This window comes from Leucopleurus acutus (genome assembly GCF_964270905.1).
Source record: "Leucopleurus acutus genome assembly, chromosome: 4".
Classification (NCBI taxonomy): domain Eukaryota; kingdom Metazoa; phylum Chordata; class Mammalia; order Artiodactyla; family Delphinidae; genus Leucopleurus; species Leucopleurus acutus.
Window position 1 is genome coordinate 132,640,167 of NC_139146.1, and position 27,067 is coordinate 132,667,233.

The 27,067-nt window shown below is 41.5% G+C and overlaps 1 protein-coding gene across 1 annotated transcript; it reads right to left on the bottom strand.

Annotated features, from left to right (window-relative positions):
• Positions 1-101: 101 nt before the first annotated feature.
• On the bottom strand, positions 102-27,067 carry LOC309961153 (uncharacterized protein C4orf51; the record flags this gene model as incomplete). The annotated part of the gene is given in 10 exon segments (XM_082838170.1): positions 102-205; positions 403-757; positions 1,450-1,518; positions 3,874-3,897; positions 3,901-3,947; positions 4,439-4,496; positions 6,423-6,439; positions 6,442-6,480; positions 21,942-22,003; positions 26,829-27,067. Coding segments are annotated over 10 exon segments (1,014 nt in total).

Genomic DNA, 27,067 nt, shown 5'->3' on the forward strand with positions numbered 1-27,067 from the left:
ACCTATTAACACAGAGAACTGTGTTTTCTTGGAGTAGTAAAACGTATTAATTACAGCACAAGACCAGGACCCTTAGGTATTTAGACCTTCAACAGAGGCCGTCACCTCCCTCTGCCCGAGATGCTCTCCACGAGGCTGGCCAGGGCAAAACCCTGAAGGTTTCTGAGTGGCTCCAAGGCAGCATTCCAAAGCACGGTTTGGAGACCTAAAAAAAACCATACGAAGGGATCCCGGGAATCAGACCAGATGGCTTTCCGGGAAGGTATCTAGCCTAACTTGGGCTAAAGAACAAAAATAACCACTAGGAGGTTTGGGAAGGCGGGGGGGGGGGGGGGGGGGCACGGGTATGTAGGGGTGGTGGTGCGACTTTTAATTACCTTTTCTATTTAACAGAAATCATACCGAGAAGGACGGCTTGGTAAATGGGAGTAAACGGGGCACCGGGCAGAGAGCCGGGCGCGGAGGAAGAGGTGTAGCAGGAGGCAGCTACTTCCGTAACCACACGTAGTTCGGCGTCCCCCGGTGGGACAGCAGCAGCGGAGGCCCTTCGCGCCCGGGACAGCGACGTTGCCTTCCCGCACGCAGGGTCTCCGCGCCCTCCCTCCAGCGCGCTCGGCGCGGGCGGGGGCAGCGCGCAGGAGGATGGCGGTGGGAATGCAGGGGGAGGAGGGTCGCAGAGCCGGAGGAGAAAGAGCAGGAGAAGGGGCCGGACACTAGATCCAGCGGGGGAGGAGGATCTTGGAGGGAGGAGGAGGACCTGCGGAGAGGCGGGAGGCGAGCGCACGGGAGGAGCCGGGAGACCAAGACGGCGGCGGGGAGGGGCCGGGCCGTGGGCGGGGCGGGCCGTGGGAGGGGCTTATGGAGGCTTGAGGGCACTCTGGAGGGAGCCGAGGCGAGAAAGGCCGCGACTCGCCCCGCCCCCAGGCTCCGCCCCCGCCGCGACGCGGACCGCCCCTCCTCGCCAGCTTGCTTCCTGGCGGCGCCTCACGCGGAGGAAGACCTGGCGGTGCAAGGCTGCAGCTCTGCCGGCTATTGCTCTGAATACAAAAGAGCCTTTCTCACGCCCCTGCGCCCTTCCCGGCCCTGGACCCCCGGACGGAAGGGGCTGGCTCGTTGGACGCTGGAGACGACAGCTGTCGGGGCCACACCACCATTTCTGTGGTTCTTGCAGAGAAGTGTGGTTCCAAGTATTTATTTTAAAGGAAATTTTAATAATGATTATAACGATGACTTTTGTCCCCTCTTCCAATTTAAGAGAAAAAACAAACAGGGATGAAGGCGTTTGAAGCCCCGGCAAGTGCCCAAGAAAGCTAACCTGCCCAGGTCCGGGTCTTCCCGGGCCCTCTCATACCTCAAAGGCGTTAATTAAGCAAGCTCTGGGCCTCCAGCTTTGTGGCTTCGTTTTCCGACTCAGCTAAATGATGAGAATGGTCTTCCCAGGCTGTAAACGGAGTATTGATCAGCTTCTGAGTCTTCAGATGAGCTAGTCTTGCTTGTAGAATTACATGGTTCCCGAAGCTGGAAAAAAGAAATGGCCTGGTTTTCAGCACTCGCCCAAACGCTAAGGTTACTTTTTTGAACAGAATTGGGAATTAAATTGCCAAGACATCGGTAAAGAGCAGGAATTGGGATTGTTCCTGCACTTTTTTCCACCTCTTTTAACCTTCCTATTTCATGTATTGTGTCTGTGACAGGAAGCCCAGATCAATAAGCAGGAGAGGAAAAAAAAGGCAAGAACTCTTGGAATCAATAACCGAACCATTCACTGCTTCTCTACTGCCCCTTAATCATCCTTTAGCGGTAAGATTTTTTTCCCCCTGTCTTCCCTACCATCCCTTTAGTCCAGACATTCCTGGGTGTGGATGTCTCTCCTTTCCAGTGTTATATCATGAACTTCTTGAAGACAGGACCCAGAAATATAAATATGCAGAAGATGGTTACCAAAAGCATTAGACACCAAGCAAATACTTTTTAAAGTGAGAATACTGTTAATGATGGTTGAAATTTTCATTCAGTCCTTACTTATTGCTGAAAATCTCATTCAGTCCCTACTTGCTTCTGATGCAGGAATGTGTAGATTTTACATCTCAGTGCTTGTTCCCATTCCCCCAAATATAATGCCTATTTTTTTTCAAATTAAGATTTTTGCCTTGGCCTATAAATTACAAGTTGTGATTTATTCTTTACTCAGAACTCTAGGCCCAAGGCTTCCCAAACAAGCACCCCATATTAATTGTGTGGGGTGTGCCTGTGTGTATGTGTGTGTGTGTGTGTGTGTTGTACTTTTAGCCTGTTGCACCATATAAACAAGAGCAGGATGTAATGTCATTAATTTGTCAGTAATTGTTGGCTAAAAAGAAGCTACTGTGAGTATAGAAAATTCACTTTAGGGGAGGGGGTCGGGGAAGCACCTCGAAGAGACAGGCAACTGTTCCCTGGAACAGCTGCAGACACTGGCAGCGGAATTGCTTGGCATCAGTACAACTCTGTGCAGCAAGAGGGATTTATTTATTTAACAATAGTTCATGATTCTCCCGAGCAACTCCCAGGAGGCCAGCTAGCAGTAAATATACTTTCAGGAAATCAGCTACCCTTCCTAGAAGCAGGCATCAACCCTACAGGGAAGGGAGGTCCCTGGCTGCCCGCATAATACAACGTTCAGTGGACTGCCCAGCTTCAAATGCCCCCGAATAACTCCCTCCACTGCCTGCCACAGCCCTGCCCTCCCGTGCTAGGAAGGTTACCTGGTAACTTTCTGGAAGGCCACCATTAAATAGATTAGCTACCTGGGAACAGAGGTGGGCCGTTTCAACCCTGTCCCATTAGTGAAATTTATCAGATAAGCCTGTTGGAGCCCACAGACTAGGATTTTCCAAAGTGATATGTATATATACTGGTGGTTCTTATTGATAATGTTAGATGGTAGTTGAGTAACATTTTTATTTTAATGGTCAGGTTTTGGTTTTTTATGGCCTCGCCGTGGTGCGGCAAGCAGGATCTTAGTTCCCCCACCAGGGATCGAACCCATGCCCCCTGCAGTGGAAGCTTGGAGTCTTAACCAATGGACCACCAGGGAAGTCCACGTTTTTTTGTCTAATGCACATAACTAGCATACCAAACCCATGGTATTGTAAATATAATTACTTAGGGTGAGGCCACATTTTTTAAGTCAATTTAAAGAGAAATCTTAATAAGCAAAATAGGATAGCAGAAATCGTTGTAACTTTTATATTAAATGAGGTGAAGTCAGTAGGGTGCTTGTAGAAACCAGTTTTTATTCTTTCTTTCTCTAGAAGTCTCTGCCAGAACTCTTAAGATATAAGAAGAATCCCATTTTCATATCCTGTTAAAAATTACTGGGTTTTGAGAATGTCTGAGAAGGCAAGACAAAGCCCCTGCTCTGGAGGGCCACGTCAGGGGGAGCGGGGACAGGAGATGTTGGGTAGCAGAATGGGCACATGAGGAAGCTGAGCCCAGGACCCTGGGCACCCACGGTGGGTCCCCAGAAGGGGAGGACAATCTGAGAACTTATTGCCTTTTTCACAAGAGGTGGAATCCAGCAAATCCCTGATGTCACTGATGAGAATTTGGACCGTAGGAGAGAAATTCCAGTCCCTAAAAGCCTCTTTGAGGCTTGTTTCCAAAATAACTGTAGAGATCTAAACAAGAAATGTTCATGATGCTTTTGGGAAGACTGCTTATCAGAATAGTCTATTTCTATAGGCTTTTCTATTTATCACATGATTGTAAATTGTGGATTACCTTCACACCAATTCTAAACACACACACACCTCCACCCTCACGGCTACACTGTGCAAAATTACTGACACTCCCAGGGATCCACTGTTGGGTGACAAGTGAAAAGATTCTTACATGCTTCAGGAACTCTCTCCTTAGTCAGCTGTACTTCATCAGGTTCTCAGATGCTGGCTTTTTAATTCTCACATCTGGCATGAAGAGACAGACAGCCAGTGTGTAAGTGCTCGTGGTAGAGTCTCTCATAGTATAAATAAATGAACTGTACAGACATTCCTAAACCATTTTTTAATCAATAGTTCATACACACTACCTACCTCACACATACACACACACACACACACACACACACACACACACACACACATGCTACCCTCCCACCCCGACCTCCAGCTTCTGTCACCATCACAGCCTTTTCACAGGTGCACTCTTTTTCAGAGCTGCTGCTAGCAGTGCCTCTATGGGAATCCCCCCACTGTTTACTTCTGCTTCCTACCATCCTTACAGTTAGGAGAGGTACGTGCAATGACGTAACAAAGTGCATGATGGGAGGAAGGAGGCAAAAATGCAAAAGGCCTTAAATGACTTCAGACTCTGGAATGGATGAAGATATCAGATAAAGATCATAATTACAATAAAGGCAGAACATGAATGTAAAGTGGTAGTTTGGGATTGGACTTACAGGTTCTTTCATAACTTGGAGGTGCTAGAGGAAAATCCCCAGACAGAATTTGGTGTGCCTGTGAAAAAGAGAGGTAAAAATAAAACCAACCGCATTCACAATAGAAACTTAATAAAATTCCTTTTCCACTGTTGTGTTTCCACTGTGTCATCCTCCCCATTCAAAAGGCATTTGATACTGCTGTCAGCAGCCACTATACTAACAGATACTAGCAATAGAATAGAAAGACAAAATTGGAGAAAATATTTATAAAATTGCTATCCTTATATGCAAATAGCCTACACAAGCCAATAAGAAAAAGCTAAACACCCTGGTAGAAAAATGGGCAAAGGAAGTGAATACAGTCACTTCTCGTTGCTCATGGATTCCATATTTGAGAATTTGCCTGCTTGCTAAAATTTATATGTAACCCCAAAGTCAATACTCGCAGCACTTTTTAGATTGTTCAAGGACATGCCCAAAGTGGCAAACAGTTTGAGTCACCTGACATGCACAGTCTCGATGGAGGTCCAACAAGAGCACACCCTGTCTTGTTTCAGCTCTCAGACAGTAAACAAAGTATCCTTTTTGCAGCCAATTCAATGCCACATGTTCTGCATTCTCATGTTTTTTTGTTAATGACTTCACTGTTTAAGATGGCCCCCAGGTGCAGTGCTGATGTGCTATCTAGTGTTTCTTAAGTGCAGGAAGGCTGTGATGTGCCTTACAGAGAAAATACGTTTGTTAGATAAGCTTTGTTTAGGTACAGGTTATAGTGCTGTAAGTTCAGCATTAATGGATCAACAATATATATTAAATAAGGTACTGTTAACCAGAAACATGCACAAAACAAATTTACATATTGATCAGTTGGTGAAAACCGTATGACCGGAGGCTCACAGGAACCTGACCCTCCATTTCCCTTAGGAGCAATAATAGTTCAGTATTCAGTGATTCAGTGTTAGTGGAGACTTTAGAAAAGATAACTACCTTGAATAATGAGAATTGACTATAAGTCACAAAAGAGCTATGAATAACTAGTACACAGAAGATGCTTAACCTCACTGATAATCAAAGAAATGAAAGTTAAAAGGAGATTGAAATATCTTTATCAAAATTATTTTTTAAAGCCAGTGTTAGAGAAAATATCGGAAAACAGGCACTCTTGTGGACTGCTAGTTCATAAGGCTAATTTTCTGGAAGGCAATTTGGCTGTACATCAAAATTTAAAATAAGCATACCTTCTAACCTAAGAATTCTTATGGGAAAGGACTCTGAGATGATGATTGTACAGTTATAAAAATTTATATTCAAATTTACTGATCCCAGCATTATTTATAATAGCTACAAATTTTAAAAACCTAAATGCCCAGCAACATGGCATATTTTTAAATTGATACATCCAGTCAATGGAATATTATGTATCCAGTAAAATAATGATTGTGTTAACGTTGAAGATGCCCATGAAAACATTAAGTGGTTAAAGCAGATTACAGAGGACTATGGATCCCATCAGTGTACTCTAAGTGTATGCCTGTGCGCATCTTTATGTATGCATAAGTATAGACATAAGTTTCTAAGGAAGTTCACTAAAATGTTAGTGGTGATTATCCCTGGGGAGAGAGGAAGGATTTCAGGTGACTTTTACTTTTGTCTCTATTTCTCTGTATTATTTGAAAGTTTTCAATCAGAGAAAAGCTGTTTTTGTTTTTAACTGTCAGTGTAGTATGTATCGTTATTGTCACACATGGGAAAGAGGAAAAGTTGGTGACTATTAAAGAAAGTACAGTATCATCAGTTCACAATTATAATATTGGTTATCTCTGTTTCTCCATCGTCTAGAGGAAAGCTACACACATAATAAGCACTCAGGAATAAATGTTTAATGAATGAATATATTAAACAATAACTCCAACTCCCTCCAGTTTTTTTGAAATAAATAATATGCAGTATGCAATCATTTAAGCTCTACATGTAAATGATCACTGAGAAACGTTGCACTTACCACTCCATGCTTGACATCAATGAATTTTTAAAGGAGCTGGTTATATGAGGGAATAGTCCTGCGTGCAAATGAAGAAGGAAAACCTTCTCCAAGGATCAAGCCCAGTGCTAGAATAAAATTTCTTACATTCCCAATTAGGCTATACCAACAAATTATATACACATCACTTATTTCCCTTTAGAATCTGACCAACAGAAAAGTAAGAGGTAAGACAAAGCTATAACTAAAAGTTAAGTCATAGTAAACATTCTGGAGCTTCTGGGGTGGCTGGGTAAAATTGTTTGTTTTTTATAGTACATATTTCAATATTATTTTTAAAAGAAAACCATACTGATAATAGCTAAGAAGACATTGAAATTGAGTCTATAATAAAAAGTGTTATCAGAATAATTCAGTTTTATATGTCCTTTGGCTTTCTCTATGAGGTTTTCCTGAAGTAAGTCTAAACTAGGGACTGTGTTTCAGTCTTTATTAATTTTCTTAAATTTTAATTCAGCTACAAAATAATTCTTTATGTCCCCTCTCCCCCATAAAAAAGAAAAGTTAACCTTTCAAATGCTCTACATTTTTAAAGATTTTAATTTTTTAGAGCAGTCTTAGGTTCACAACAAAATTGAGAGAAAGATACATAGAGTTCCCATATACCACCTGCACCCACATATGCATAGCCTTCCCATTATCAACATTGCCCCACCAGAGTGTTAATCATTGTTACAATTGGCACACCTACATTGTAACATCATAATCACCTAAAGTTCACAGTTTCCATTACAGTTCCCTGTTAATGTACATTCTATAGGTTTGGACAAATGTATAGTGGCATGCACCCATCATTATAGTATCATACAGAATATTTTCACTGACCTAAAAATCCTCTGTGCTCTGCCTATCTATCCCTCCCTATACAAATTTTAGAATCACTTTGTTGATACCCACAAAATAACTTGCTGGGATTTTGATTGGGTTTGCACTGAATCTAATTTCAAATTCCACTTGTTCATTGCTGGTATATAGGAAAGCAATCAACTTTTGTGTATTAACCTTGTATTTTGCAACCTTTCTATAATCACTTGTTACTTCCAGGACTTTTTTTGTCAATTCTTTTGGATTTCCTGCCTAGAAAATTATGTCATATGTGAACAAAGACAGTTTTATTTCTTCCTTCTCAATCTCTATACCTTTTATTTCCTTTTTTTGTCTTATTGCATTAGCTAGTACTTTCAGTATTATGTTGAAAGGAGTGGTGAGAGGAGAATCCCTGCCTTGTACCTGATCTTAGTGGGAAAGCTTTTAGTTTGTCGTTAAATATTACCTGTAGGTTTCTTTTGTAGATTTTCTTTATCAAGTTAAGGAAGTTCTTGTCTTTCCCTAGTTTACTGAGACTTTTCCTAGTTTACTATCATGAATGGGTGTTGAATTTTGTTAAATGCTTTTTCTGCATCTATTGATATGATCGTGTGGGGTGTTTTTTGTTTTTGTTTTTTGCTTATTGATGTGATGGATACATTAATTGATTTGTGAATGTTGAACCAGCCTTGCATACCTGGAATAAATACCTCTTGGTTGTGGTTACAATTCTTTTTATACATTGTTGGATTTATTTGCTAATATTTAGTTGAGGATTTTTGCATCTGTGTTCATGAGGTATGTTTATCTGTATATCTCTTGTAATGTCCTTGTCTGGCTTTGGTATTAAGGTAATGCTGGCCTCATAGAATGAATTAGGAAGTTTTCCTTCACCTCTTAATCTCTGAAAGAGATTGTAGAGAATTAGTATAATTTCTTCCTTAAGTGTTTGGTAAAATTAACTGGTGAACCCATCTGGGCCTATTGCTTTCTGCTTGGGAATGTTATTAATTATTAATTCAATTTCTTTAATAGATATAGGCCTATTCAGATTGTGTATTTTTTTCTTGTGTGAGTTTTGGCAGCTTGTATCTTCAAGAAATTGGTCCATTTCATCTTGGTTATCAAATTTGTCAGCATAGAATTGGTCATAGTATTCCTTTAGTATCTTTTTTTTTTTTTGGCTGTATGCAGGCCTCTCACTGTTGTGGCCTCTCCCGTTGCGGAGCACAGACTCCGGAGGCGCAGGCTCAGCAGCCATGGCTCACTGGCCCAGCCACTCCACAGCATGTGGGATCTTCCCGGACCGGGGCACGAACCCGTGTCCCCTGCATCGGCAGACGGACTCTCAACCACTGCGCCACCAGGGAAGCCCTTTAGTATCCTTTTAATGTCCATGGGCTCAGTAGTGATTTCTCTTCTTTCATTTATTTCTGATAGTAATTGATGTCCTTTCTCTATTTTTTTCTTAGTTAGCCCAGCTAGAGGATTATTGATTTTCTTGATCTTTTCAAAGAAACAGCTTTTTGTTTCCTTTATTTTGTCTCTTGATTTCCTGTTTTCAATTTCATTGATTTCTACTCTACTACGTATTGTTTCTTTCCTGTTGCTTACTATGAATTTAATTTGCTCTTCCTTTTCTAGATTCCTAAGGTGGAAACTAAATTGATTTAGATCTTTGTTCTTTTCTAATATATGCATTCAATGCTATAAATTTCCCTCAAAACACTGCTTTTACTGCATTCCACCAATTGTGATAAGTTGTGTTTTCATTTTTGTTTAGTTCAAAATACTTTAAAATTTCTCTTGACCTTTCTTCTTTGACCCATGTGTTATTTAGAAATGTATTGTTTAATCTCCATGTATTTGGGGATTTTCCAGTTATCTTTCTGCTATTGATTTCTAATTTAATTCTACTGTGGTCTGAAAGCAGACATTCTATGATTGCTATTCTTTTAAATTTGTTAAGGTGTATTTTATGACCCAGAATGTGGTCTATCTTGGTGAATGTTCCATGTGAGCTTGAGAAGAATGTATTTTCTGCTGTTGTTGGATGAAGTTATTTAATAGATGTTGATTATATCCAATTGATTGATATGTTGTTGAGTTCAACTATGTCCTTACTCATTTTCCTCCTTCTAGATCTGGCCATTTCTGATAGAGAGGTGTTGAAATCTCCAACTATGATAGTGGATTCATCTATTTCTCCTTCCTATCAGTTTTCACCTCACGTAGTTTGATACTCTGTTGTTAGGTACGTACATGTTAAGGATTATTATGTCTTCTTGGAGAATTGACCCCTTTATCATTATTATTATTTAATGCCCTTCTTTATCCCTGATAATTTTCCTTGTTTCAGAGTCTGCTGTGTCTGAAATTAATAGAGCTATTCTTGCTTTATGTTTCATTGGTATTAGCATAGTATATTTTTCTCCATCTATTTACTTTTTTATAGCAATTATTATGATTTGAAGTGTTTTTTTAAATTTTTCATACTACCAAGCATCTCAAAGCTTTCTCAGTTACTTAGTTTGCATTGTAAGCATTTATTTTCTTTTTTTGTAAGCATTTATTTTCATTTAACTTTGTATGGTATTTCGAAAACTTACATATGTTGAGAATCAAGTAATCCATTCACTTACTTTCAATCTATACGTGTCTTTATATTCAAATGGGGTTTCTTGTAGATAGCATATAATTGGGTCTTGTTTTTTGATCTACTGATAACCTCTTGTCTTTCAATTAGTGTATTTAGACCATTGATGTTCAAAATAACTATTGATACAGTTGGATTAACATCTACCATATTTGTTTTGTTTTCTACTTGTTGCCCTTATTCCTATTTTTGTCTTCCACTTTTTCTGCCTTCTGTCATTTTAAATGAGCATTTTATATGATTGTGTTTTGCTCCTTTCTTAGTATAATAACTCTACTTCTTTTTTTTTACTTTTATAGTGGTTGCCCTAGAGTTTTCAATATACATTTACAGCTAATCCAAGTGTAGTTACAAATAACACTATAGCACTTCACGAGTATACCTTATAATAATAAAATACTCCTATTTCCTCCCTCCTGTTTCCTGTATTATTTTTGTCATTCACCTCACTTATATATAAGCATAGGTATATAAGAATATACATAAGACATATACATATCCATAAGCATACATAATTGAATACATTGTTACTACTATTATCTTTGAACAAACTTATCTGTTAGATCAATTAATAAGAAAAATTAAAGTTTTTATTGTACCTTCACTTACTCCTTCTTCGATGCTTTTCCTTTTTTTAATGCAGATCCAAGTTTCTGACCTATATTATTTCCTTCTCGCTAAAGAACTTAACATTTCTTGCAAGGCGGTTCTACTGGCAAAAAATTCCCTCAGTTTTTGTTTGTCTGAGATAGTATTTCTTTCTCCTTCACTTTTCAAGGATAATTTCACAGGGTATAGAATTTCAGGTTAGTGGGGTCTTTCTGTCAACATTTTAAATATTTCACCCTACTCTCTTCTTGCTTCCATGGTTTCTGAGAAGAAGTTGGATATGATTCTTATCTTGTTTCTTTATCGGTAAGATGTTTTTTTCCCTTTGGCTTCTTTCAGGATTTTTTTCTTTAACTTTTACTTTCTGTAGTTTGAAAATGATATGCCTATGTAGAGTTTGTTGTTTGTTTGTTTTACGTTTATCCTTCTTGATGTTCCCTGATCTTCCTGGATCTGTGGTTTGGTGTCCAACATTAATTTGTGAAAATTCTCATTCATTATTGTTTTACATATTTTTTCTATTTCTTTGCCTGGTGTGCCCATTACACCTTCTATTGTCCCACAGTCTGTTCTGTCTTTTCTGTCTTTGTTCTCCTTGCCTTTCCGTTTTGGAGGTTTCTATGGAGGTAACCTCAAGCACAGAGATTTTTTTCCTCAGCTGTGACCAGTTTTCTAATAAGCCCCACAAAAGCATTCTTTCTTTCTGTTTTACTGTTTTTGATCTCAGCATTTCTTTTTGGTTCTTTCTTAGGATTTCCACGTAGGCTTATATTGCCCATCTGTTCATGCATACTCTCTATTTTATCCATTAGAGCCCTTAGAATATTAACCATAGTTGTTTTAAATTCCGGGTCTGATAATTCCAACATCCTGCCATGTCTGGTTCTGATGCTCGCTCTGTTACATCAAATTGTGTTTTTGCCTTTTAGCATGCCTTGTAATTTTTTCTTGGTAGCAGAACGCGTTGTACCAGGTAAAAGGAATTGCTGTAAATAGGACCTTAAATAATGTGGTGGTAAGTTGTAGGGGGAGGGGAAGCATTCTATAGTCCTATGAGCCTGTGCCTCTGGACTGTGAACTTCACAAGTTTTTCCAAGTTTTTTTCTCCCTGCTTAGGTAGAACAGAATGGCTAAAGTGGACTGGCGTTGGGTATTTCTTTTCCCACATGGAAAGCTTGGGTACGCTGGAGTTGGGTACTTCCCTGCTCCCAGGTCAGTTAGGCAATGATAACAACCCTGGCAGATTAGGCTCTGGTTAACTAGCTTCTCGTGAGGGTAGACCTTGTTAAGAAGAATATAGTGCTCTGGAGTATTTCAAAATGGTTCCTTTTTCCCCTCCCCCTGCCAGAAGCACAAGGGGATTTTTCTCTGATATTTACCGTGTGTACCTGGTCAAGTTCCTGGGGTAAATCTCACAGTACTGTAGGGGTTGCCCTATGCCTGGGTCCTTTTAGAATTTCTCACTCTCAGACTTGTCTACATTGAGCCTCCAGCAGTTTGTCAGCAATTACAGTTCAGGTATTCCAGCCCTGGCGCTGGTTCCCATAGTGGCTTCCACTTGTGAGACTCTGCTCTGCTAAGTTGTGACTCTCTGAATTCACCTGTCTGTCTCTTCAGTCTTGGGGGTGACGGTTTTCCCTGTGTCTTCACCTCTCTTATGGATCTAAGAAGAGTTGTTGATTTTTCAGTCTCTTCAGCTTTTTACCACATTGTGAGGATGGAGTGGACTCGTTCAAGCCCCTTACATGCAGAACTGGAAGCCAGAAGTCAAGGTAAATTTATGCCTGGAACATTCTTCCATGATACACAGCTTATACTCTTAGAATCGGAGGGAACCAAGACTATGCTGAAATGCTAAAGCTATACATTTTTCTCAAGGTCTGAAGAAGCTCTAGTGTATTTTTTAACAATTTTGTTGAGGTTCATCCACATTCCATATTTCGTTCTTTTTATTGGTGGGTAGTTAGTATTCCATTGTATGAATATATCAGATTTTGTTATCCATTCACCAACTGATGAATGTAAGGGTTCTTTCCAATTTTCGCTACTATAGATAATACTGCAGTGAACGTTCACGTGCAGATCTTTGTGTAGACATTTGTTTTTGCTTCTCTTGAGTGGGTACCTAGGTGTGGAATTGTTAGATCCTATTGTAAATTTGTGTTTAACTTTTAAAGAAACTGTCAAGGTGTTTTCCAAGGCAGCTGTGCTACCTTACATTCCCACCAGCGATGAATGAAGGTTCTGGTTTCTCCACATCCTTACCAACATTTGTCTTTGTGATTATAGCCATTGTTATGAGGAAAAAATTATAAGTTATAAATTTCCTATAAGATGAAAAAATTAAATTTGATTAAAAGTAAATAAAAATTGATTTAAAAAGGTAAAGAGGGTCTGGTTTGGCATAAAATGATGGGGCCTGGTCAACAGGGATGAGTCAAGGGAGAGGACTAGCATTTGGGAGATACTCATTATTTGTGCTATTTTATGCTGATAAACTTCAAAAAACAAGCTATCTTAAGCTAACGTCAAATAAAGAGTTCAATAATTATTTCGCTAAATTCAAGAAAAACTCACTTTTTCACAGCGGCAGTTAAAGCATGTGGATTAGAAGTTGATCCTGCATAATTAGCTATGATTATTCCATTGGCTGTAAATCCTTAGCTTTTCGAAGCTCTATAAGACTTTTATAAGTCCCATAGGCCTGCCAGAGGCTTTAGGTCGTTTTTTGTCACCCTTCCTTTCAAGAATTATATGAGATAATCATTAATCACTAAACTATATGATTTTATAATATAGAAGTTTTATAGAAAGTAATTTTGAGGCGTTTGTTGGATTGTAGGGGGAAAACAGGCATTAGAATTTGTGCTAGACCACTGCATGAGGGACTTACACATTTATGCTCATCTTGTAGCCAAACTTGGTCATTCTTCTAACTGAGTTAGAAACATCCCTCATTTTCTTCAGTCTGTTTATGGAGAAGAACACCAGCAAGCTCTCATATGTTGGAGTTCGGTCAGCTGACGATTTTTTTCTTTGCAAGTTAACAGTTGACAAAATAGAGCCCACAGGGCAACTTGACCTTGGCAGTTTCAACTGGCCTTTTAATTAAGGACATTTAACATTACCCTAATTTGCTTCTGTGTATCCACCTCCCTGCTCCCACTTCCTCCTCCTAGAATTGCAACCAAATTGGGCAATTTTGTTGATGAAACTAACAATGTCAGCAACGGCCAACAAATTCTACCTTACATATTAGGTCCATAAATCTTGCCCCAACCCTGATGGAATGCCACAGGTATTTGGTTTTAAAAGTGAATTATCAAGAAAGCAAGTGTGGGTTTGCGAGCACCGCTCTTTCAGAATCAGAGAAGCTCAAGTTTGGAAATATTCTTGGTCTTCTAATCACGTAGTCCACCTGCTGGGTATCTGTCATTGTACTGCTCTCAGCTGTATTTGCGATTCCGTTTTCTTAGCTTAGATTAGGGGATCATATGATCCCCTACCTACCCATCCCTGAGGTCCTTGAAACTTTGAGTTCCTTGAAATGAAGCTTCATGAACACAAAACATAATGTTGGAAAGGGAAGAAAAATAGTTTTTAGCCTTTTTGGAGTACTGTGGTCTCAAATTGTATGTACACAAAAGAGGAGAATTTAGATCAAAGATTAACAACACTTAAGTAAGAGTCCATGGACACCCTGGAGGGATCCAAGAGGTACGCGTTGTTGGCTTGTAGAAGTGTCTCAATGGATGTGTTTCTGAAGATAGGGCCCAGAGCTTTCATCAGGCTTTTCAGAGTGCCTCAAAAATACAAGATATTTCAAAGAGAGAATTGCTAACCATTGGGATAGATGACAGAGTGAATCTTTTCCTGACAGATGTTTAAGAATAAGGTGTTTAATGGTCTGTATATTAGGTAAAAATGTTTCTATCAGTATTAAGTTTCTTACGTGCGATAATAGTATCACAGTTATGTAAGAGAACTTTTTTTTTTTTTTGCTAAAAGAACATTCTTAATTCCTAGGAGTACATGCTGAAGTATTTAAGGATATACTGTTATCATGCCTGTAATTTACTCTCAGTAGCTCAGCAAAGAAGTACTATATACAAGTATCAATAGGGAGAGACTGAGATAAAGCTGTATGTTAACAAATGTGGCCAAATGTTAACAATTGGTGAATCTGGGCAGAGAGTAGGCAAATATTGGTTGTACGATTCCTTCAACTTTTCTATGAATTAAGAAAAAAAAATTAGGACTTCCCTGGTGGTCCAGCTGTTAAGACTCCACACTCCCAATGCAGGGGGCCCAGTTCGATCCCTGGTCGGGGAACTAGTTCCTGCATGCCACAACTGAAGATCCTGCACTCCACAACTAAGACCTGGCGCAGCCAAATAAATAAATAAATATTTTTTAAAACCTTTAATTGTGTATAATAAGGCATTCACTTATCTGCCTTAATTTCATAATTATAGGCAAGGAAGTGCTAGTATCATATTTTATAGATGGCTAAAAAGACAGAAAAAGATTAAGAAAACCAGGCAGCAGCATCCCAAATTACATTGGAGCCATAAGCAAGGACAGACCTAAAAACAGTGTCTTCTTCCCATCTTCTCCCCACATAGCTCCGGCCCGCTCCGTAGGCAGACCCATGGTTTGTTCACACAAGCCCCTGAAATCACGGTAGTGCCCGCTGTCGTGCTATCTTTTAAGTTCCCGGGCAAAAGCAATCGCAGCCACTGCCTAGTCGATGTTTTACTTGAACAGCAAAGTATGCACAGTAACAGATGGCATCTTGTGACCTTCTTAATAACAGGCTCAGCTGCCAATGTTCCCTTGTGTCCAGTCTCTGCAGGGAATTTGGAAACTCTTGCCTTACACTTGAATATTTTCTGACAAACACATTTAACCATTTATTAGACTGTTTCCTGATTTCAAATAGAGGAAAACAAAATTCCCAATTCCTGAAAGGGACACTGGTATTCTGTGGGTCTGGGGGCCCATCCTGGGATTCTTTGGGGTGTGCTGGCCATCATCTGGCATATCTGTCGTTTTGAGTGTGGTGAGGACCTCAGTCCCAGGCAAAATGCTTCCCAGGCTGCCTGGATTGATGGGTGGCCAATATAAGCTTTTTTCTTTCTGTAGTTTAAAAGAAATGTATGCGCTTCCCACAGCCAGGCATACAAATTAACCAGAAAACAAACTAAATGCCGGCGTTAGAAGGTCCCTCTGCTGTGACAGCCCACACCAGGAGTGAAGTCGGGAGCCCCGTGGGGGGTGAGGTTTGTTCTAAGCCACTTTGCTCCCTTCCTTGGGCAGCTGCGCTGTCGAGCTCCACGGTGGGAGTGGGAAGAAGGGGTGGGGGGCAAGGATTAGGTGAGGCAGTGGCCTGCCTGGCGGCCCTGCTGGTCCTCAGCTGTCCTGCAGGGGCAGCTCGCCTGTGTTAACAATGGAAGGCACACAAGAGTGGCCCTAGGAACAGCCAGGGAGGATATTCATGTGGAAGCCTGAGGAGTCCTCTTCTCCCCCAGCAGAATAGACCTGCAGGGCTTGCACCAGGACGAATCCAGGAACAAGTCATATCAGTCCCCATCAGGCAACAGGTGTGTGTGTGGGGGGATGGGATTGGTGGAGAAAGTGCTAGAACATTCTCAGTGCGGGTGGTAGGAGTGCAAAGTGTGGAACCTCAGGGATAAACAACTCAGGTGACAGGCACAAGATGGCGTGAATTCACACGCAGGAGGAGATAGGTAGGAATTAGGTTTCTGTTTGGCGGGGTGGGAGGTTTCATCTGGGGGTTTCTCCTGGTAGCTGAGGCAGAGGAGGGGAGTCTTTCCTCTTGGCCCCAAATTCTGGCCTTTGGAAAAGAGGATGCCTTGGAGAGGGGCGGCCCTCCAGATGCCTCTGCCTGGGAGATGCTGGTCTGGATGTAGAGAAGCCTGGATGACGAGCTGCGAGTCTCTCCCAGGACAGCTGGGGCAGATTTTGCCTGCTTTGGTGGCCATCTTACCCCTTTACTGTTCCGTCCCGGGGCTGGCCTGTTGCTCCCTCCCCAGGCCGACCAGCACACCGGCTGGAAAAGTCCCTCTCTTCGGGCATGCCCTAACCCATCTGCCCCCACCTTCACTCTGGGGCCCCAGCCTCCAGAAGCCAAAAGCCTTGGAAACGCTCCCAGAACAGCACAAGGGGGCACATCCCTGAGACGTTATGGAAACAAGGTGAACAAAGCTTGGAAGGCACAGGACACCCACATCATGAAGCAGAGGAAGGTACTTGCCCTGCCTCGGGCCCTACAGGCACCAGCTCTCCTCCCGCTCTCTTTCCTCTCTCCCGCTCATCCCCGATTGTGTTCACCATCACGGGTTTACACGACTGCGTGTGTATGTTTCAGATTTGGGTTCTTCTGGCTGTGCCTTGTTCAGCCTGTTACAGAGCCTGGGTGGGGGGTGGCGCAGCGTGTACATCTAAAACCACGTACCGAATGCAACAGTGCCATTTGGAACGCTATTTTTCATTCCTTTTTTTTTTTTTTTTTTGGCTTACGGGATCCTAGCTCCCTGACCAGGGATTGAACCTGGGCCCTCGACAGTGAAAGCACGGAGTCCTAACCGCTGGATCACCAGGGAATTCCCTCATTCAATTTTTAAAGTATTACAATTTTATGTGCTACTACAGAGGATTTTAAAGCCTGCCATTGGAAACACAAGTTGTTTTTTTTTAACAACTTTATTGGAGTATAATTGCTTCACAATGGTGTGTTAGTTTCTGCTTTATAACAAAGTGAATCAGTTATACATATGTCCCCATATCTCTTCCCTCTTGCGTCTCCCTCCCTCCCACCCTCCCTATCCCACCTCCCTAGGTGGTCACAAAGCACCGAGCTGATCTCCCTGTGCTATGGGGCTGCTTCCCACTAGGTATTTTACGTTTGGCAGTGTATATATGTCCATGCCACTCTCTCACTTTGTCCCAGCTTGCCCTTCCCCCTCCCCGTGTCCTCAAGTCCATTCTCTAGCAAGTCTTTGTCTTTATTCCCATCTTGCCCCTAGGTTCTTCATGACCAATTTTTTTTTAAATTCCATATATATGTGTTAGCATACGGTATTTGTTTTTCTCTTTCTGACTTACTTCACTCTGTATGACAGACTCTAGGTCCATCCACCTCACTACAAATAACTCAAATTAGTTTCTTTTTATGGCTGAGTAATATTCCATTGCATATATGTGCCACATCTTCTTTATCCATTCATCTGTTGATGGGCACTTAGGTTGCTTCCATGTCCTGGCTATTGTAAATAGAGCTGCAATGAACATTTTGGTACATGACTCTTTTTGAATTATGGTTTTCTCACGGTATATGCCCAGTAGTGGGATTGCTGGGTCGTGGAAACACAAGTTTTTGAAAGGTTGCTTCAGTAAAAAGTATATTCTAATTTTTGAAAGTACTTTATGAATTCCCTTTGGGAAGGCAAATTCTATGTAACAATCTGCCTCTATAAGGAAATATATTGTGGGAAAGAAAAAGTCAACCATGGAAAGTCCATAAAAACCACTGTTCAACATACAGTTAAACGACATCTGGTTTGTACTGAGCCCTGTCCTGGGTGCTGGAGTTACAGAGACGAAGAAGACAGACAAGTTCCTTCTCTCATGAAGCGTTCGCTCTAGAAGAGGAAAGAGATAACAAGTAAATGAATATAATAATACATGGCAAATTAGGAACTAAGATGGAAATTAAAAATGGAAAGCGTGTGAAGAACTGACTTTAAATTTAGTGGCTAGGGAAAACCTCTTTGAAGAGGTGACATTTAAATTCAAACTTGAAGGATACAGCTCAGCAGAGCTGAGATCATTGCATTCCAGCAAAGAGAATGTATGTGCAAAGGTCCTGAAGTGGGAAATGGCTTAGCAGTTTCAAGTTTCTGAAAGAAGCCAATGTAACTGGAACAGAGTGATCAAAAGCAGAAAGGCATGGAATGAGACTGGACAGATAGGCAGGGTCCCATTTGTGCAAGACCTTACAGCCTTGGTAAGGAGTTAGGATTTGATTGCAAGTTTGACAGGAAACAGAGAAGTGACATCATCTTGTTTATGCTTTAAGATAAAGACATGACTTGTTTATGCTTTAAGATCTCCCTGTGTAAAGGCATGACTTATGGGTGGTCTGCTGAGTTCTTTTTACTTTTGTTAAGTCTCTTGAGGTTTGGAGAAGGCTTTGCAGGAGAATAAAAGTGAGAGTGAAAGAATAGGAGAAAAAAGATGTTAAAAATGGACACACACACTCTTGAAGTAACATGACAAACCATATTCATGTTGCCCTCTTAGAATATTATTTGGTTCTTGTAAATATCTTCCTGGATCTTGTCATCCTTGTAAAAGGCCATATACCATAGAGTTCCAAGTAGCTGCTTTAGGGACTTGGAATTTGTTATGTGTGGCTAGGGAATATCCCAAGAAGGTCTTACACATGCTGTCACATCTGGGCTTTGATGTGGTCATTCTATAGATAACCTCTTCCCTAGTACCTACGTCTCCTGGAAGAACAAGAATCAAAGAGCCCAGTGTACCCTTCTGCAAGGGTAAGTTGGGCTCATCCTGGAGGGACACAGGCATGGCCTTAAGAACGAGAAGAGGGAAAGGAACAGCCCGTGAGAGCTACCCCAGCTGCCCCGCATCCCACCTCACTCTTCATAAATTGCTTCTGCTGGAGGGAAGCTTTTTAATGAAACAAAACTTGCTAGAATCTGTCTCAGAGAAAGTTGAATTGTTGAACAGTTACTGTCTGTGGTATTGCAGTTTTAGGATCCTTGATTTTAGTTTTTATTAGCTATTGCTTTGTTCTTTGAACATGAGAGATGGGCATATGAGGGGCCAAAGAAGGGAAAAGCCACAACCACATCACTTGGAAAGAAAATTAATAGTGACGCGAAAGGAAAACCCGCCTTAGTGTAGGCAGAACAAATAAGATGGGACTCTTTGAAAGGCAGTCGTGAAAAAGAATTTGAGAACGTATTTCCTCTGATGATGTGAATCACACTTAAGAACAGCCTGTCTGATTTGCATATCTACGAATGGACACTTTAAAAAAAATTTTAATGACACCTCTCATCTGCTATCAATTCTTCTTCGTTCTTTTTTAAAAAAATTTATTTATTTAATTTATTTATTTTTGGCTGTGTTGGGTCTTCATCGCTGCGCGGGTGCTTTCTCCAGTTGCGGTGAGCAGGGACTACTCTTGGTTGCGGTGTGCGAGGGCCTCTCATTGCGGTGGCTTCTCTTGTTGCGGAGCACGGGCTCTAGGCACACGGGCTTCAGTAGTCGTGGCTCGTGGGCTCTAGAACGCAGGCTCAGTAGTTGTGGCGCACAGGCTTAGTTGTTCCGCGGCATGTGGGATGTTCCCGGACCAGGACTCGAACCCATGTCCCCTGCATCGGCAGGCGGATTCTTAACCACTGCGCCACCAGGGAAGTCCCAATGGACACATTTCTACAAAGAGACAGTCAACAGACCAATGTCCACTAGTGGTGAGCAGATTTATCTAGTGGGCTTGTACTGACAATCTGATCCTTGGCTTTGTGTTTCAAGTCCCTTCATTAGAAGCTTCTAGCACCAAGTTGATGATCCAAAAGTTAGACATGGACGTTGAAAAGAAGCACAAAGGGAAGTTATCCTCTGGCCAAATTAAATAATTCTACTCTGATGTACTCTCACCTCTTAATGAAGGGTGTAGTCATCAGTTAAATTAAAATGACCATTTGAGGGGCTTCCCTGGTGGCGCAGTGGTTGAGAGTCCGCCTACCGATGCAGGGGATACGGGTTCGTGTCCCGGTCCGGGAAGATCCCACATGCCGCGGAGCGGCTGGGCCCGTGAGCCGTGGCCGCTGAGCCTGTGCGTCCGGAGCCTGTGCTCCGCAACAGGAGAGGCCACAACAGTGAGAGGCCTGCGTACCGCAAAAAAAAAAATGACCATTTGAGGAAAATGAAAAAGGCCACATGGGCGAGGTCCATTAGTAAGTCATCATTATGAATACAACATTTATGTCCTTTCTATCTTTCCTCTACTAATACTTTACCATAAAGACAGGAGAGGAGATATAGGAAAACAAAGCAATTCCTATGGTAGAGGGGTTAAGTAATTTAATTTCCCTTACCCTAGCTCAGACTTGTCTCCGAGCTATGTAGTGTGTTTCGGTTTTACGTTCATTACTGCAAGCGGGGAAAGAAAGTCTTTCCTGACTTTCACAATAGCACAGATGGTTAGCTGTGCTGTCTCTTGCCTCAACAAACCATACAGGGACACACAAAACCCATTTCAAATGCACTATTCCCATAAAGTTCAATTTTATTAAGAAAGCCAGCAGAATGGTGATAGCCATTATATAGGGGAGCCCCATGAGGCTGCAGGGCGGTTCCTGACACCATCCACCCTCCTCCCACAACACATGGGTACATATTGAACAACAAATACAACAAAAAGTATTAACAGAATATTTTATAAGGTGCTTTAAAAAGCCTAATTTGAGATCATCTTTAGTCTTATTAAACCTTCAAAGATTGAACCCTGAGAGGTGGAAATTATATGAGAAAAACCTATTGTGCTTCTTCCCCCAAAATCAGAGTGTGTGACAGGAGGGCCAGCTGTCCCCTTCCACAGTGTGCAGTTGTTACTGGGAAGAGTCTACCCAGCCCAGGAATCTAAACTCTCTGGCATGTAGGTGGGGTCTTGTGACCGCTTTTCCCACTGGAATGTGAGCATATGAGATGCGAGTCATGTCCAGGCTGAAATGGTGAAAAAGCAGGGGTGCCTTCCCTACCCTTTATTCCCTCCCGCTGGATGGAGAGAAAGGACTCTGGTGCCCCAGGGGATGTGGAACCCCAAGATGAAGGAAGTCTGTGTCCTTAGATCACCCTGTGGAAGGTCTGTCTGCAAAACACCCTCCTGGGCCTTTAGATGAAGGAAAAAACTGTGTTTTAACGTGTTAAGCAACTGGAATGTGGAGGTTTATCTATTATAGCAGCTAGTGTTATCCTGATTTAACTAAAACTGGGTGGAGGTGGGTATAGATTAGTAAATGGAGTTTCCTAATTGGTCATTTATAATAGTTTGTTTTTTCTTCCCAGTTCTTTGATGTACCCAGTAAAGCTCAGATTCCATTACCTAGAGCTCCAAGCTCTGTCAGAAGGTACATTTGGGACTCACATGGAGGAGGAAGTTTTTTTGCCCTGGAATAACTGTTATTTTTAAGAGCGACAGATCCAGAGTGGAACATGCTCGTTTTCTTGCTAGAGAAGCCTTGCCTTTAGTAGGCAAATGGAAACCATCTGGATGACAATCAAGTATATAAAAGTTATCAAGACAGCAAACTTGGCCAAAGGGCTGTGCTCAGAACTGATCATGTTGCACTTACCTTTAACATCTGTGGTCTCTTGGAGACCAGCCCTGCGGGCAAAGCCGTTTGGCAATGACATCCTAAAGAGAGCAAATACAAATTATAAGCTTATGGGTTTATAAGTCACAGACTATGGACTTAACAGGGCTTTTCACTCACCCTTTCATTTGATTTCTTAAACTTCGACGCTTCTTCTCTTCCTCTCTTTCCACACTCTCAACCGTAAAATCTCATTAAATCAACCCAAGTTGGACTTTCTCATTGTCTTTAGTGATTTGTTTGGTCCCTGATTTGTCATAAAAGGGTAAAGTGTTCAACGTTTGTACATGAAAATCTCAAACATTAAGTTCAAAATTGTTTTCACAGGATTTCTGAGACTTTCGCTAGAGAGTTGTTTTCAAAATAAGATAAGTGCTGTGAATGGAATAGGAAATATTACGGTAATTATGTTGATTTCCCAGGAAAACTTAGTAGCGATGCGGTAACTTGGGGATTCACAGATGCTGTGTCTACCTTTCAAGACATATCTGTAGTTCAGTTTCCCTGAATCCAGATATGACACTCGTTTTAGGCAAGCAGTTGGCTTGGCGGGGAGCACAGTCATCAATTTCTAGAGGGCAACACATGGTGGCCATCGTTTTAGGGCCTCTGATCGGGGGGAGGAGGGTCTCCGAGCTCTGGGGACCTGGAATGTGTGTGTGAGGTAAGGATCGAGGGGAATTATCTCAGCCTAAAGAGTTCTAAAATGCTCCTGGACATGTATTCAGCCCACAGACTGGCCCTAATAACTCCTGAGATGACAGCTGGTGACCCACCCTGTATCTTTCTTCTCCTAACCAACAGCAGCAATTGAATCACTAGAGGGTATTACTTTTTAAATGTACATTTCTGAGCCCAACCCCAGTAATTATTTTTCCAATAGGTTTGGGGCAGAAGGTCTGAGGCAGGTAATCAGTGGGCCAGTTTCCTGACTTCTATGGGAATCATTTCTTTGCTTCTCCTTATATTTCTTATTACCCAGACAGATATACCCAACACTATAGTTGGGCTTAGACTGTTTTTTTTTTTAATTTTTACGTAAATGGAATAATACAATATGTATTGCATCTGGCTCAAAACGCTCAGTATAATGTTTGTGTCATTACAAGGTGTAACCATAGTTTGTTCATTTACACGGGCATCGTATGATCACAGCACTGTCTCTGCATTCTGCTGTAGATGAACAGTACATATTGTACCTTTGGCTTCTTTTCAGTTTTTTGGCTATTATGAAAAATGCAGCTATGAACATACTTGTACATACATGTCTCTTGGTGCACGTGTGACAATGCATTTCAGCTGGGTATATACTTAAAACGGCTAAGTCCTAGGAAATTTATAGCATCAACTTTAGAAAACAAGACCAAACAGTTTTTCTAAAGAAAACAATTCAATGCACATTCCCACCAGATGTACATGAGAGACCTCATTGTTCTACACTCTCACCAGCACTTAGTATTCATGGTGTTTTTAATTTTAACCTTTCTGGAAGATGACATGAGTAAGCTCATTGTGGTTTTAATTTACATTTCCTGATTACTAATGTGGTTAAGGACCTTTTGATAAGTTTATTGGTCACTTGGATATCTTGGGTTTATGAACTTCATTTCAAAGTCTCTGTTCCATTTTTCTAGTGGGTTGTCTTTTTCCTACTAATTTGTAGGAGTTTTTTTTTTTTTTTGCGGTACGCGGGCCTCTCACTGTTGTGGCCTCTCCCGTTGCGGAGCACAGGCTCCGGACGCGCAGGCTCAGCGGCCATGGCTCACGGGCCCAGCCGCTCCGCAGCATGTGGGATCTTCCCAGACCGGGGCACGAACCCGCGTCCCCTGCATCGGCAGGCAGACTCCCAACCACCGCGCGACCAGGGAAGCCCTGTAGGAGTTTTTTTATATGTATCATAGTTATGAGCCCTTGGTCAGTCACTGAATTGAAAATCTTGTCTTCCTCTCCATAGCTCGCCTTTTCATACTTGTAAGGGTGTGTTTTGTTAAAGAGAACTACTTAATTTTAAGACAGTCCCATTTACTTCACTTTTTCTTTGTGGTTAGTGCTTTTTGTGTCTGTTTAAGAAATCTTTGCCAACCTCAAGATCAACAAGCTATTCTCTATGTCATCATCTAATGGATTTGCTGTTTTGCCTTTCACACTTAGGCCTCTAATTCATCTGGAATTAATCTACCTGGGATTGCAAACACGACCTTTCTCCACTGTTCTGCTACCTTCCTCATAAATAAGTGCCCATATATGCATGGTTCTGTTTCTGGGCTCTTTATTCCCTTCCATTGGTCTATTTGTTATCTTTGTGCCACAATACCATCCTGCCTTAATTACTGAAGCTTCATAGTAAATTTTGTTATCTGTAGAACCAACCCTCTTACTTTGTTCTTTTTTGAGAATGTCCTGGCTATTCCCTGGCCTTGAATCATCTTGTCAAGTTCCACAAAAACACCTATTGGAATTGCATAAATCAATTTGGGGAGAAATAATATTTTTATAATATTTAGTCTTCTGATCCATGAACATGGTTTATCTCTCCATTGACTTAGGTCTTTATTTTCTCTCACTAATGTCTTATAGTTTTCTGTGTGGAGATCTTACACATCTTTGATTATCTTTATTCTTAAAAACTTGACATATTTTAGCAAAGTGGCATTTTTTTTAAATTTTCATTTTAAAAATTGCATCTGGCTCAAATTAATTAATCTGCCTGGGATTGCAAACACGACCTTTCTCCACTGTTCTGAGTGTTTTCACTGGTAAGTGAAAATTTGGTCTGGTAAGTACTAATTTTCTTTTATATTTCCTGCTTTTAAAGATTCATGAAAATTTTGTATCGTGCTCCTTCCTTTATTATAACAATTTTTACTTTCCTTTATTATAAAAATGTTTCTGCTCTCCACCCTACCTGTGTTATAGGCATACCTTGTTTTATCGGACTTGGCTTTATTGTGCTTTGCTGATACCGTGTGTTTTACAAATTGAAGGTTTGTGGCAACGCTGTGTTCTCAGATGATGGTTAGCATTTTTTTTAGCAACCAAGTATTTTTAAATTAAGGCATGAACATTGTTTTTTAGACATAATGCTATTGCCCACTTAATATAGCGTATATATAACTTTTATATGTGCTGGGAAACCAAAAAATTTGTGTGACTTGCTTTATTGGGTTACTCACTTTATTAGACCAAATTGCAATATCTCCGACATCCGCCTGTACTTTTCTATTGCTGCTGTAACAAACTGATGCTCCCTATTTGTCCCGTGGCCTTTTAGTGAGTCTGGCACAGCGCCTCTTCATTTCAGAAGCATGATCCAACATGCTGCTGCTTTTTCATTCAGGGATTTGTCTCTATAAGTACCAATGCAGAAGGGAAAATCATTGATTTTCAAAGAATTTGGGACTCTTCTGAAAGGCCCAGTCAGAGCTCTCCCAGTTTTCATATTTTCTGGGTTTGTATACCTCAGGGAGTCCAAGGTTGAGACAGGGAAGCAAGCATTGCCTTGAAGATTCCCCTGCTGGCCTAGAGGTGCCTCAGAATTCACAGAATTAGCAAAGGGACTTCCAAAGTTAATTGAGGTGTCAACATACTCGAGAGCTATTAAAAATGCAGTGACTGTGTAGTTCACTGGAATACACCAGATGAGGCATCCAGTTGCAAAGTACTTCTGAGACATTTTGGCTTTAAGCATTGTTTTGATAATTTGGAAAGCCCTGGAAGGCAAAATAACTAGTATTCGTTAGGGTATTATTTGAATTATTCCTCATGTCTCAAGTTGGAGCCAATAATCCAATTGATTTTCAAATAGATTTCCAGAATTTGGACAAGACATTTGACAACCTACAGAGGGAAATACTGCATTTCCAATCCTCAGCTTTTCCACATCCTCATTTAATGCTTTCTGTCTCAGACTCACTGAGTTGCTCGCAGCTCTCAGATAACACCTGGGATTAAGTGCTCGCTGCCTTTGTGCACTCTCTCCTCCAGGCAGCCCTCCCTTCTCTCCCCACCTGCTAAGCCAGCTCAGAAGAAAGCTGCTTTACAGAGCTCTTTCCAGAAACACAATACCCCTCCCCCTGCCACAGACACTGATAAAATCTCCTTCCCCTGTGCTGGTTACTTATTTCTGTGGTTTCAGTTACCCTATGAAACTGAAATTAATGTTTTCTGTAGGCCTGTCCTAGGGCTTGGTTTATAGTAAACACTCAGAATATGTCTTTTGGGCCCCCAGCACTTGAATTCATCCAGAGACAATTCATGGTGGAGGGCAGAGGAGGGTCTAGTCGACGTTCCTCCTGATCCGAGGGAATTTTTCAATTCCCCAAAGTGGAAAAACTAGACAAGAAACAAAGTGAAATTCTCAGGAGCACCTCTTTGCTGAGCAGAGAAGACAGAACATCTACATCTTAACCGAATACTCATATTTTAACTTTTCAAGAGTAAAGGTACGGGCTTCCCTGGTGGCGCAGTGGTTGCGAGTCCGCTTACTGATGCAGGGGACACGGGTTCGTGCCCCGGTCCGGAGGATCCCGCATGCCGCGGAGCGGCTGGGCCCGTGAGCCATGGCCGCTGAGCCTGCGCGTCCGGAGCCTGTGCTCCGCGACGGGAGAGGCCACAACAGTGAGAGGCCCGCGTATCGGAAAAAAAAAAAAAAGAGTAAAGGTAGTTGCGCATAATTTTAGGAGTACTAAATAGAGAATACAAACATAATTTCAGCTGGTAACTGACATTTAGGTCTTCCTCCCCCTGACATTTACCCAGGAAAATATACAGGGCGTAAGTCTACAAAGTGTATCAGGGTTGACAATACCCTCCTCCTTCTAACAGCATTCTCATCTAGTTAGAGTGACATCGCCAGGGGTGAATCACAAAGGAGCCCTACGGTTACACTCAGGCCAGTGCCGCCCTGCTTGAAGTCGGCCGCACGTGGAATCATGCAGCTGCTTTTTCCGGTAACTGCCTGCATATGTTGTTACAGACGAATCTGACCACCTTGTTTCATTCTGCCAAGATGCTCCAGCCTTCAGTCGGATCAGATCAAACTCTTGAGAAGTAAGAGGGCTAAAGGGCAGAAGAATTTGTGGAGTCAAGCAGAAGAAGTGTGACAT